Source organism: Hyla sarda, chromosome 8 (genome assembly GCF_029499605.1).
Source record: "Hyla sarda isolate aHylSar1 chromosome 8, aHylSar1.hap1, whole genome shotgun sequence".
Taxonomy (NCBI): Eukaryota; Metazoa; Chordata; class Amphibia; order Anura; family Hylidae; genus Hyla; species Hyla sarda.
The window spans coordinates 63,146,826-63,161,044 of NC_079196.1; the positions used below are offsets into that span (position 1 = coordinate 63,146,826).

General features: G+C 34.3%; 1 protein-coding gene across 1 annotated transcript in view; it reads right to left on the reverse strand.

Moving 5' to 3' along the window:
* TTN (titin) overlaps positions 1-14,219 on the reverse strand; it is a 287,825-nt gene that overhangs the window by 100,336 nt on the left and 173,270 nt on the right. Inside the window, exons 180-194 of the mRNA XM_056536637.1 lie at positions 13,795-13,875; positions 13,336-13,419; positions 12,680-12,784; positions 12,371-12,457; positions 12,015-12,077; positions 9,087-9,161; positions 5,364-5,414; positions 4,002-4,400; positions 3,549-3,824; positions 3,096-3,371; positions 2,868-3,007; positions 2,354-2,480; positions 2,001-2,264; positions 1,511-1,777; positions 64-327 (exon numbers count right to left, since the gene is read on the reverse strand). Of these exons, the coding sequence (XP_056392612.1) occupies positions 64-327; positions 1,511-1,777; positions 2,001-2,264; positions 2,354-2,480; positions 2,868-3,007; positions 3,096-3,371; positions 3,549-3,824; positions 4,002-4,400; positions 5,364-5,414; positions 9,087-9,161; positions 12,015-12,077; positions 12,371-12,457; positions 12,680-12,784; positions 13,336-13,419; positions 13,795-13,875 (2,559 nt within the window). The remainder of the gene's footprint in view (positions 1-63; positions 328-1,510; positions 1,778-2,000; positions 2,265-2,353; positions 2,481-2,867; positions 3,008-3,095; positions 3,372-3,548; positions 3,825-4,001; positions 4,401-5,363; positions 5,415-9,086; positions 9,162-12,014; positions 12,078-12,370; positions 12,458-12,679; positions 12,785-13,335; positions 13,420-13,794; positions 13,876-14,219) is intronic.

A 14,219-nucleotide genomic window follows, 5' to 3' on the forward strand; every position in this document is an offset into this window, starting at 1 on the left:
TTGTTTTTTTTAAATACTATGAATAATTGCTATAAATTCAGCATGTATTGCCTATTAACATACCTTCTATGTTCACGGTTGATTTGGTTTTATCTGTTCCACAGTCACATTCATATTCCCCTTTATCTTTCTCTTCAACTTTCTTAATCTTCAGAATTCTGCGTTTGCCATCAGTCTTGATAGTTACAGTCTTAGAAGCCTTGATCTCTTCACCATTTTTAAACCATTTTACTGGTACGTCTTTGCTGAGCTCACACTCTAGAGTCATGTCATCTTTTTCTACTGCAGTATAGTCTTGCAGTTTTACAGTGAAGTAAGGATCGGCCTCTGTAAAGAGATTACCCAAATAATCAATGCTGTGCAGAGCGTATTGTAGAGGTAGCATGCCACCAAGCATGGAACCTTTACCTTTCAATGAAAAGGCCAACAAAAACAAGACTACACATACATATTTGTACACAGTATGGATTGGAAATTTACACAATCAAACTTTGACAAACATACATACAGTTACAAAGTAACAATTAAAAAACATACTAACAGGGTAATACAAACATAGGTAATGAGACAATATGACACAAACTAATAACTTTACAAACAGAGGCAATAGCATAATGACGCAAACGAATAACTGTGCAGTTCACAAAAATAGCATAAAAGAAAAATATACACTGATACACACATAACGTAAATAAATACATATAAAGACACATTTATACTGTGTATAGACAAGAGATGACAAACAACAGCACAAATAAATATAGATATATAATGTCAAGTACCCCCTAAGTCGGCATAATTAATATGCCTCTGTTTTAAAGAACTTGGACAAAAAAAAAAGCAAACAAAACAAGAACAAAAAAAAAATAGAGCGACGGAAGACAATATGTACACTGTAACAATAACACAACAGCTAACAATAACACAAGAGCTTGGTTAGTATAAAAATAAAATGATAACCTCTATATAGGCAATTAGAAAAAAATGCTGAAGACTTGAGTTAGATAATAAAGTAGTGTTAACGTAGCATTAATGCATGTAAATTATATGATTATAGAAATTTCCATAAATAAATAGTATTAAATAGTGTAAATGTAGTAATGTAAAATCAATTAGTAAACTTCCATAGCATTTTAGATTAAAATAAGTCAGATTTGTGACTTGTTCAAGATATTTAAATGTTAAAAAGTAAATACAAAATAATGTTAGGGTGTTTGTAAAGGTTCAAGTGATGATGATTTAACCAGTTAAACTGTTTTTTTTTTAATTAAATTGCAGCTGGCATGGGAGTTATCATGTGCCAAGAGTAAATAAAAAAAAAAAGACAACGAAAAGGAAGAAGATTTTAAACTAAGACGAAAAAGCGATATGTCAAGAAGATGTTTCCGAAAGGTTTCACTTGTAGTGGAAAGTGATTGCTTATTTGCAACGGCCATATAATTATATACATGTATATAATTATATTAATAACAACTGTAGCTCTGAGACTGCCATTTAACAAATATCATACCTAATACTTTTAGATTGGCTGCTGTATGTAGACCTTTAACTTCTGCCTTAATTTGGGAGATGTCATCTAAAGTCACTTCTCTGATTTCCAGTCTGTGTTTCTTGCCTTCTTCAGAGATAAGAACAGTTCGACTTGTGTGCAGTTTCTTGTCATTTCTGTACCATGTCACAGGCATATTCTCATGGGAAAGCTCAAATTCAAAGACAGCAGTTTCTCCTTCCTTAACAGTCTGATCTTTAAGTGGTGAAATAAACTTAAGTCTGATTCCTAAAACAGAAATATTTCAAAGAAACATACCGTTCAGTATGTTACCAGGCAGAAATCCACTCCATATGAACTTCAGGGTACTTAATATTCTGAATACGATTTGTAAAACTGACAAATTGAGTAACTCTGTTATTTATATTCATTTCAAATTTTATATATGATGACCTTTGGATTTCTTTAATTGAATGGCTTCTAGCCTTCCTTACTACTGTAAATGACTTGCCTTCAACAGTAAGCTTGGCTGTTGTCTTTTTGCCATCAACCTCTGCAGTGTATTCCCCTTCATCATCAAATGCAGAGTCATTGATGACAAGGATATGCTTCTTTCCATCAGCAATAATGTCAAATTTTTCTCCGGCCTTGATAATATCTGAGCCTTTTGACCATATGACATTTGCTTCTCGGGTAAGAGCACATTCAAATCTAGCCTGGCGCTTCTCTGGAACAGTAACATCCTTAAGAGGAACTGTGAAGTCGAGCTCAATTTCTAAAGACAGAAGGTGGTTCATGGATAAGAGTTAAGGGAACAGAGAACATGTAACACTAAATGTCAAATTAGCATGTAGTAAAATATACCTTTTACAGTAAGAATGGCTGTGGTCAGGGCATTCAAAGCCTGGAACAGAACTTCTCCAGCTTGGTCAACCTTGACTTTATGCAGCGTAAGGAAGCGCTTTCCTTCTTCAGCTTTAATTTCACATGTCTAGAGGACAAGCAAATTAAAAGATAACATTTTTAAATCTATTCAAAACTAAACACAAACACTAGCATACTGTAGGATACAAAATATTCAACTAAGAATTTTATTTTTTGCACAACATCTTGTGGCAACACATTTTTTATCTTATTATTTATTTGTAGCATATTTCTGGAAGTTAATTTGTACATAGATTTTTGGGAGATGGGTAATTGAGAAGGTTTTTAATTTCATGTCATATTAGGAAGGTTTTTTTTTCTTCCAAATAGGAGGCAATTGACAGCTACCTTCTAGGGTTTTTTTTTTTCTTTAACTTGATTAACACTGTATTAAAAAAGGTGTCTTATTTTTTTAACCCATGCTCTGTTACCATAAAGATGTTTTTTGACTCACAGGTGATGGACGTAGTACTTCGCCTTTAAGCTTCCATTCTCCGGGAATATCCTCCTCAGATATCTCACAGTCAAAGGATGCAGATTCTTTCTCATAAATTTGAACATCTTGAATTGGTTTAAGGAGGTCAACTTCACGCTCTAAGATCACAAATATTAACAGATCACTTATTGTGTGTTAAACATTTAGGTAATTTCCGCTATATCTTATAGTTTAATGTTTACATACCACCAAGTGTGAGTTTTGCTGTGACTCTTTTTCCTTCAACCTCTACAGAATATTCTCCTACATCTTCAGGACCAGCATTTTTGATGATTAGGAAAATCTTATTTCCATCCTTTACCAATTCAATTTTGTCATTTGGCTCAGCTGAAATCTCTTCATCTCCTTTGAACCATTTGATGTTTGGTGTATCCTTAACTATATCTGCCGTAAATGTTGCAGAACTTTTGGGTTTTACGTGCTGGTCTCGGATAGGCTTTACCAACCAGTCACGAATTACCTCTGCAGAAAAGACAAAATAATTGCATATTTTTGTAATGCAAGGTTTAATACTGAAACATTTTAAAATATAAAATGTGTTAAGACAAACGAAATGACACACCAGTATAACTCTATCATGTGACTTTTTTATTTGGTTTGTGTAGATCAAGTTAAAAAGTATGAGTTTTGAAAACTTACCAACTACTTTGACATTTGAAGAACATTTGATATTAGCGCTTTCCACAGTGCAAGTGTACACTCCAGCATCTGGATCATCAGCTGCCATGATGGTGAGTGTACGTTGCAAACCGATCACATTGATCTGGTATTTGCCTGGTGTTTCACTTAGTTTCTTCCCATTTTTGGTCCAGACAACATCCCTGTCTTTGTTGAGCTCACAGCTCAAATACAATGGTTGTGTTTTGACTACAGTGACTTCTTCTTCTAGAGTCTTTACAAAGCGTACAGGTAATTCTGCAGGAAAATTAAATATGTTATTTACAATAGTATTACTGTATATTACTTTTACCACTGTTTCCATATGAATAATAATATATACAAAATAATTAATATTAAACAATTACAAAGTAACACACTATAAACAACATCAGAACTATCTATTTCATTTTTTTTCTTAATAAAAATAAATACCTTCAACAATCAGTTTGGCTGTTGATGTTTTCTCTTTGTTTCCAAGTTTTGCAACACATGTGTATTCTCCAGTGTCTGACAGCTGCACGTCAATGATATGGAGTTTTCTATCTTTTCCATCAGCAATGAATTTATGCTTGGGGCTTTCTCTCAGATTGCTGCCATCTTTCATCCAGGTGGTAATAGCAGTAGAAGGTGAAATAAGACACTCAAATATTGCAGAAGATCCAACAGATTCTGCTTCTTGTAGCACAATGTCCTTCAGCTCTTTAACAAACTTCAATGGAACAGCCTTTAACTGGTATGAAAATGCAGGCTCATCTGGAGGTTTGTCACCACCACTGCCAGGACGAAGCTTCCTCTTGTCGGCATCAAGGGGTGAAGGTGTCTTTTTGACACCTAAAATTCAGATATGTACATGGGAAAACTTGATGAAGCTTTCTTTTATCTTAATGTAGCAAACTAATGGCACTCCAGGCATCATGCACATTTAAGGATGCATATCCATACATAGTTTTATACAGCAAGTAATACACAATTAAGGATAACATAAACGACCCAAACAAAAATTGAAATACTAATTATACTCAACACTGGACAATACTTAAACTATCATAAGTTGTTTTTAATGAAAGGAACCTACTAAATGTAATGTCAGTATGAGTGAACACGTGTCATGCTTCTGTTAGTAAATTAAGCAGATTCATCTGTTGTTTCAGGCTGAGATCACACACAATAGTTTAATCACTATTTTATTTAGTATTCTAGCCAATGGAAAAACAATTGCATCTGTATCTGTGTTTTTAACCCATTCTTATTTTTGCCAAAAAATACTGACCAAAATACTATGTGAGAATCCAGCCTCTGTGTACGCTTCCATTAAAATACACATCTAAGCATACAGGAAATAAATACAAAGCTGCTACCAGAACTATTTATATAGATGTGTCCATCATTACCTTTTTTTATTAAAGGGGTTATCAAGGAATAGAAAAACTAAGCCGTCATCAGGTTGTGTGTGGTATTACAACTTAGCTCCATTCACTTCAAGGGAACTGAGCTCCAAAACCGCCAACCTGAGGATAGGTGTAGTGCTGTTTTGTTTCTTTTAAGTATTTTTTATTTATTTTTTTAAATCAGCCATGTTTTTCTATTCCTGAAAAAAAAAAACTTTAAAGACTGCAATTTCTCATAATACAAATTAATTACATAATGTCATTACATCATGACATGCTAACAAAACCATACAAAAGCTTATAATCTTCCACCAGTTATCATGGCATATATCGAACCAAGAGGAAATTAAAGGAAGGACACATCAAAAACATAGATTTAGTATACTCAAGTGCAATATAATCTCACCTTTCAGTGGTAGTTTACCCTTTGGTGCTTCTTCTTTTGGTGCTTTAGCATCTAAAGTGAAACAGTTAGTAAGTGATATTAGTATATTCCTCTAATACTTTGTGCTGGATTTCCAAAACATGTTGAGTTAATTGCAGAAGTGAACTGTAATGGGTTGAATTAAACTATAATGGACTAAACAGGTAATGATGAAGGTAGAGGAGACTGATATGTCATCAGTTATTCCTATGTTCATAAAATAATAACTATAGAAATTAGCTGATGGAACATGCAAAACTGTGAACATTTTAGATTGTGAACTTTTGTGGACTCTTGCTATTGCATCTTCTAAACATAAAAAGCAAAGACAGACAATGAAACATTATGAAAAAACATTTTCATGACATGTACATATCCTTGACCAGAGTGAAGAATGGACAGATAATGTGAAAATGCAATGAAAGACAACATATGGTTTCTTCTTCAAAGATGTGCATGAACAAAAGTTTATGAATATATGGAAATGATAATGAGTGCCTTGTAGCATGTATGAAATAAGCTTTCCATCCAAGAACATTTAGCGCGCATGGAAATGATGGTGGCTGGTGGTTTATGAAGTTTTAAAGCAGATCTTTTTTTGAGTAGAGACTCCTCACCTCGTCTTCCAATAGCCTTTGCTGGAGTTTCAACCGCACTTTTTCTGGTATGTCCGCTGTCCTCACTCAGTATGTCGTCCTCAGAACAATAATCAGTGTGTTCGGATAGACTTTCTATTTCTTGTTCCCAGATTTCTTCTTCCTCTGCTTCCTCGGATTCTGTTTCTGTTTTTGGAGGACTTAAGTCCTTTCCTATCACAGGGGTTTGCGGCAGAGGGGATTCTCTTTCGAAAGCCTTCTTTGGTTCTGCTTTTTTCTGGCCTGTAGGTGTACTGGTTCTGCTGATAACCTTTGCAGCAGTGTCCTCTTTACCCAAGATGCCTTTGCCATATTGAATATGCTCCTCAGTAATAACTGGAGTCTTAATCTTCTCAACTTTTTTAAGAGCTGGAATTATGGGCATTTCCTCAGCCTGTACTTTAGCAGTCATCTTGTCTTTATCTATTGGAGTTTTTAGATGACTGATTTTCTGCAATTGGGACATACCTTCTTTCTTATGGTCTATGTCCTTTTCAGGTTGTCCGATCTTTACTTCTTTTTCAACAGGTCTCTTGACTTGGTCTTTTGTATCATCTACTCTGGCAGTCTTTGTTTCATCAGTTATTTCTAGTAAACCTTTTCTCTCTGGTTCTTTTTTACTAGGTAAATCAGTTTTTCTGTCCTCTACATGCAGTTCCTTTTTATGTATTTCTGGAACAGTTTGATCTGCAATATCTAGTTTTTCCTTTTCAGGTTGTACAATCTTTCCTTCTTTTTCAACTGGCCGCTTGACTTGATCTTTTATATCATCTACTCTTGTAGTCTGTATTTCATCAGTTATTTCTAGTACCCTTTTTTTCTCAGGTTCTTTTTTACCAGCTAAAACTGTTTTCCTGTCCTCTATAGGCAGTTCCTTTTTAAGTACGTCTGGAACAGAGTGATCAGCTATATCTTGTTTTTTTGCTTTTACACTAATAACAGGCTTTTTCATAGCCTTTGAATCTTTAGGCAATATTTGAACGCTGTCACTGACTTTGACTACAATGTCTTTTGAGGCTCTCTTTAGGTGATACTCATCTTTACTTTTATCTATAATTTCTTCATCTTGTATTTTATCTACAAACCTTTGACTCTTTTCTACCAGCTGAGGTGTTTTTTTATGTACGGGTACTCTAATTGAATCTTTTATCTCATCATCTTTCAGTGCTTTCTCTACATCTATCTGTTCCTCTAAAGTGTGGATCTTGGGTATAACTTCTACTTTAGCTTCTCTGATTTCTTTGGTTGTTTTTTTAGGCAACTCCTCATAAAACTCATCAGAAGGCTCTAACAATTCATTGCTTTCAAGACTGCTAACTTCTAGTTTTTCTTCATCATCAATAAGTTCTTTTGGAGCTGCCATCTTTTTTGTTTTCTTAGCTTTATCAATAGTTGTGTGTACTTTTTCCTCCTTTATTTTTTTCTGGGGTTCTATGATTTGTTCATCCTGGCTTTCCACAGATTCCTCACTTTCAGTACTACTTCTTTCTATTCTTCTATCTGCAACCAATTTTTGGGAAACTACTGCTTCTTTTTGTGGAGCCTTTTGGGTTATTTTTCTAGCTTTTTCTACAGCCTTATCTGTTTTAGTCTCTTTTATCTTTTTCACAGGTTTCTCAATAAGTTCAATAACAGGTTCCACTGTAGGAACTTTTTTAATTATCTTTTTAGCCTTTTCTTTATCTTTCCTAATTACCTTGGTTATCTGAGTGGATTTTTCATCATCCTCTAGTACTTCTTCACTTTCAGTACTGCTAGTTTCTATTATTTCTTTTTCTTCCATCACTGAAGATACATATGGGGAAACCTTTTCAATAGCTGTTTTTACTTTTTTCTCTACTGTATCTACTTTGGCTTCCTTGTTTTTTGGGGTTGTTTCTATAATATCTGGCTTAACTCCTTTTCTTTGATCTTCTTGAATTATTTTTGTAGGCTCCTTTTTTGCTACTTTAGTTAGACTGGATGCATCTTTTTCTTTAAACCTTCTTTCCTTTTTACTGGGTTTTATTTGTGGTGTTGGTGGTTCAAATTCTTCAACATCAATGTCTTCCTCTATGAATACAACTGGATGTGGCTCCTCCACAGCTATTTCAACCTGTTTAAATCTATCCTTATCTTTTACTTTTTCTTCCCCCTCTTCCTCTTGTAAGGTTGCGAATTGCTCTTCATATTCCTCTTCAGAAAACTCCTCTGTATGTTCAATAATTACTTTTGACTCCAGCTCTTCAAAAGCCTTGTGTCTTGGAGTGACTTTGACCTTTTCTTTTTTATATGAAATAGTTCTCTCCACTTCAATTGTATCAATGTGTAGTCTTTCTGCTTTAAAACTAACATCTTCTTCAATTGGAATAAGACTGTCACCCGATATAAAAGGTACCCTCCGAACTGCTTCTATCTTGCTTTCTTCAGACAGTATTTTACCTTTCTGCTTTATCTTTATTGGGACAGCAGGCTTCTCTATGACTACAAAGGTTTTACATTTAAGTCACAAATCAAAACCCAAGAGGAAAGAACAATTCATAAGATTCAAAGAACGCACTTCAGACATATAATTGCCACAAACAGGCCACAAATAAACAAAGCTTTAATTTATATTTAATACAGACAAAAGGCACAGACACTAAAAGACAATATAGAAAAAAAAAACACAAAAAAAACGTACAACACAGAAACAAACACATTAACCAAAGGTTTTGCTATTTAGAACAAGAATACTGAACACAAACATAACCAGAAACAAGATTAGAGTAATTCAAAAATAATGACACAAACAAATTAAAATAATAAAAGCGCAATAGCCAATATTACATGATACCCAGTAACCGTATAAATATTATCACTATTATCCTAAGCAGAATTATTAGTAGTATAATATCAGTGTAAAATATATAGTAAATCCCTATACGGGATACGGTTATTGTAAATAATTGGCTATGACTACTTGAATAACAATTTATAAGAAAGATTGTGCAGTTTAGAGAATCATTCATATTTTGGGTAGCCTTTATTACTTGTAATACTGTAGTTATTAACTTCTGATGCTTTGCTAATAAAAAAAAAATCCACATACCTGTTTTCTTTCCAACCACTGGGGTTGTAACTGGTGCTGTAACTGCAGCTTCATCCTCTTTTGGTGATGGGACAGCTGTAGAAAAAAATGTATTAAGATTGTTAATATTTTAAGAAAACAGTACTGCAGTAATGTCAGTTCTGTGTCGTAGAACATCTAAAGGAAGTTAGGTTAAAGACACTCAAATATCTAGGCTTGCCTTATAGGACAGTCAATATGAATACCATAAATAAAAAACTTCTTATGAGTGAAGTATAATAATTGTCCCCAATAAAGACTATATACTTTTTGTATGCTGTTTGCTTAAAACTGGTAGTCTAAACTTATAACTATGTGTATTAAGGGGTACATAGTTCTTTTCAGTCTTACCACAGTGCTCTCTGCTGACACCTCTGTCCATGTCAGGAACTGTCAAGGGCAGGAGAGGTTTGCTAAGGGGGTTTGCTTGCAGCTTGGACCGTTCCTGACATAGGCTAAGGTATCAGCAGAGAGCACTGTGGACTGAAAAGAATTCCAGAAAGAAATATAACTTCCTGTGGAGCATACAGCAGCTGATAAATACTGAAAGAATTAAGATTTTTAAATAGAATTAATTAACAAAGCTAGTAAATTAATAACCGTGAAGACATTTTCTAACACTCAGTTCCCAAACCATATGATGCAAAACAAAACAAAATACTAAATACGGCCTAAACAGAAACAAGTGTTAAAAACTTGTACCATGTATATTAAACATATTCTGTTCCCATACAGTAGAACCAATATGTATAAAATACAAACCGGCAGAACAGGATATGTTATATATATGTAAGGAGGGAGGAGCATTATTAAAAACCTGCCGGTTGGGAAGATGGTGTGAGCCTGTCAAAACTGTTCCTGTGATGAAGACTTTGAACGTGAGGCCACAACTATCGCATGTCGCCTCAAAGACCGGGATTACCGATGCAGATTTGTAGATCGAGCAATTAAAATAGCCAAGAAGAGACCCCGGGAGACTCTTCTTACAGGTGGCAAACAATATAATAATTCTGACAATGTGGATCAGCCCATCGTGTTTTCAACACAATATAGTGATTATTTTATAGCCATACGCAGGACTATTTTGCAATATATCCCCATGATTAGTGGGGATCCTGGATACTCTATTGTGTTTTGCAATGGCTTTTGCTGTGTTTCAAGAAGGGCTGCCACTATTGCCATTGTTTTTTCACCCAGTTTCTTTACCAGCCAGACCCGTAAAAGACCTAATTGGCTTACATGCCAAGGATCCCACAAATGTGGACACAGCAGGTGTATCTGCTGCTCTGTTATGAACAGCAGCTCTGAATTTGTCTCTGCTGCCAATTGAGGCAGATTCAAAATCCAACAATACATCAACTACAATACCACATTTGTTGTGTACATGGTCACGTGTCGGGAATTCAACATCCAGTATGTGGGATGTGCGACGAAAGCTCTGAAAGTGAGAGTTTTGAAGCATTTGTCTGACATACCACATTTTGGTTCCCGACACATGACAATGGTCAACAAGCACTGTGCTGACCTTCACCAAGGTAGTTTTTATAGTATTTCAGTCCAAGGCATTGAACGGGTTAATGCCCCTGCACATGATGGCGATCACAGGCAAAAACTACTGGACCGAGAGGTTTTTTTAAAACTGGGAATTAGGTTCCCAGTGGGAATGATTAAATGACAAGATGTCCTCTTATATGACTGAATTGATGGTTTCCAGCTTAAGTGCATTCTGTGGATAAGATTTATCTGTTGGAGTTCTCCAGGCATTACGTTATTTTATAATCTGCGATTGTTTCCGTAGTTTCATATGTGCGTTAATACTGGACTGTTTTGCACTCCATGATATATTACAATATGTTACTTTATTTATGGTTTGTTTACTCCTTGCACATTGACTTACAGAAACACTGGCATTATTAGTCAAAGATCAATATCATGACAGTTGTTGTCAGTGTTTGATCCTCCCTACCTACCTGTATATAACATATCCTGTTCTGCTGGTTTGTATTTAATACATATTGGTTCTAATGGATATGAACAGAATTTGTATAATATACATGGTACGAGTTTTTTGACATTTGTGCCTTTTTTACTGTTTAGGCCTTATTTAGTATTTTGTTTGTATCATATGGTTTGGATACTAGTGTTAGAAAATGTCTTCATGGTTATTTAATTTACCGTACAATAATTTCACTTTAAAGCAAATAACAGTTAGCAATTGATATTATGTGATTAAATTTACTGCCATGTATCTTGGTACTGCCACGGTTATGTTTAATTTTCTAGCACATTTGTGGCGAAGATTATATGTAAGTCCCTGTCTGTGTGGGGGGAGTGTTTCACCCTAATCGGTCCAGGTGTTTCACGTGGTGGTGGGTAGAGTTCTTCCCCTATATAGAGGGGATGGATTCTCGGTATGTGTAGTATGACTAAGGTGGCTATGCCCTCTGAAACGCGTCACTCCTTGATTCGTGAATGTTGTGTTCTGTGTTCGTGTCAATTAATCAATAAAGCAGAGTTTTTACTCCGTGACTGTGGTGTTGGAATTCCGTTTGTTCCTGGCTTTTCTATGCATGCAGTCCTCACACTACCATGCACCCCTGGCCTGGTGGTGAGCTGGACACCACATAGTGTATCTAATTAACAAAGCTGTTTAACTTTCTGGCACCAGTTGATTTTAAAACATTTGTTTTCCACCGGAATACCCGTTTAATACTAATATATGGCCCATATAATACTATTAATAACCAGATCATTTAAATAATGTGCTCTGCACTTGTATTTAAAAAAAACAAATATATAAGTTTGCCCAGGACTACAAGTAATTGAAATATTTTCCATGAAAAAAACTGACTTGAATTACTGGCAATTGATACTTCATAGAAGAAACCATTTAGAAAAATTGTATCCTACCTTCAACAGGTGACGGAACTTTCGGTGGTGAGGGCACAGGTGAAGGCACAGCTTTTTCTGGAACTTTAAACATATTAATGTTGGTTAATTAAAATCCAGACACTAAACATTTTTTTGGGAAGAGGAACAAGGAAGAGGCAAAACATCTTAAAACAATATCTTATTTTCCAATTAAATATTCAAAAAAAGATTTCAAAGATACATTAGTGAAGAGGATTTATTGCCAAGTTAAAAAAATATAATGGTTAAACTCAAAAAGGTAATTTTACGTGTTTTATTAGGAAATAGTTAATTCATTAATGGATAATAATTAAAGCAAATTGCCCAGTTAGAAGAGTATGCCAAAATGCATGTACCTTTGGCAGGTTCAGGTTCTGTTTTTGCCACTTCTTTTTTCACAGGTGGCGTTACCTCTGGTAACTTTTTCTTCGGGAATTCCGGAACTTAAAGATAATATTGAAGTTTTAGAAGCAAGGCCGATTGTTTGTTTTTTTTCAAAAAGTTTTCTTACTAGTGAAAGACTGATTTATGAATAATGCCACCATTAAGTAACATTCCCAAGATCCATGATAGATGTATTTTGAATACATTACAAGACACAACACAACAAAGTACAGTACACTATATTTACAAATTTCTTATTAAGAAGACCTAATGATAGCTACCTTCAGATGGTTTAATCTTCTCTGCAGGAGGTTCAGGTTTTTTCAGCTTCTCTGCTTCTTTTACTACAGGCGGCTCTTCAGCTTCCTTTTTGACTGGTTTTAAAGCTTCAAGAAAGATTTTTTTTTTTTACTCTGGGGTGTTTAAGATATGTTTAAGTTAAGAAAATTTCAAACCGGCAGGTAAAGTTTGAAGCATTTGGAAGCATATTGATCAAAGAACTGAGTGCTATTAAGACATAAACAGGACAGACAGCTGAACTATGATATAGCGCTGAGTTATGAAATAGTGGATTTTGTTTTGATCTTTTATGTGTTTAATTTTGTAATATCTGCAGCAGGATTATTTTGGAAAGCTCAATCATTTAAAGAGTCCAGTAGTTAACTAACCATTTAATACTTATCCAGTTAGCTTTGCTTGACTATTAGTAATGTTATAAACATCTACTAATATACAATAAAAAAAGATTTGATTTCATTTTTAGCAAAGCCGATTTAATTACCAAATTTGTTAGATGCAATAAAGTAATTGAGAAAAATATCTATTTGTCTGGTGTCCTTTGTTATACAGTTAACGGCAACATTATATGAAACTGTTATAAAGGTTTAGTAGCAAGATTCTGCTGTTTAGCTAAGTGTTCTTGGATATACAACTATACCTTTCTTAAAACTAATTTCTTCTTTTTTTGGAGGGATAATCTCAGGTTTAGGTTTACGGACAATTTTCTTTTCAGGTTCAGGTACTTCAGAAAGATACAATTTACTTTCTTAGTCTTAGCAAATTAAAAACATTTGTTACCTGCATACAGTACGTTCTGTTGTATACGGTAGGTTTTCTTTTTTTTGGAAACTGATAATTTTTTGGTAACTGAAATTTTTTTTCAATTCTAGTAACGTAGTCTTAGCTATCACACTATGGTCTAAATGAGCTAAATTTTCAAGTACTATTTTTTTTTTAATTATGACTAACCAGTTATTTCAACAATCTAAACATAAAATAGAAGTGTTAAATACACATAAAATATGAAGAGAAGTTAAGTATTTATCTTAACAACATTTCTATCAGTAACTAGGTATTTATTGCACTCTTCTCTATATAGTGTGAAGAGTTGCTATACCTTTAAATGGTTTAAGTTCTACTTTCTCCGGCGCAGGTGGAGCAGGTTTTTCGGGTATAATCCTCTTTTTGGCTTCCGGAGCTTTGAAGAAAATAATAGGATATTTATTGATCTGGTAATTCTGACCTGATCAGATGTGATTATATAAAATAGAGTAACCTGTTATTGGGCAATGTAAGAGCATTAGCATTGTGCATGGCACATTGTATAGGCCAAAAAAAGTTGTTGATAATTGATATGAAGGTTTCCAATTATTAGACAAGATGATCATAATGTCTTCATGAAGTGGAATGTTCACAAACACAAACATACAGGTTAAAAAGTATATGAACTTCTTTAAAAATAAAAACAAAAGAAACAAAAGAACACCATGCTAAATTTGCATTCCTGTGACGATGGACAAAAATGGAAATGGTGATAAGTTA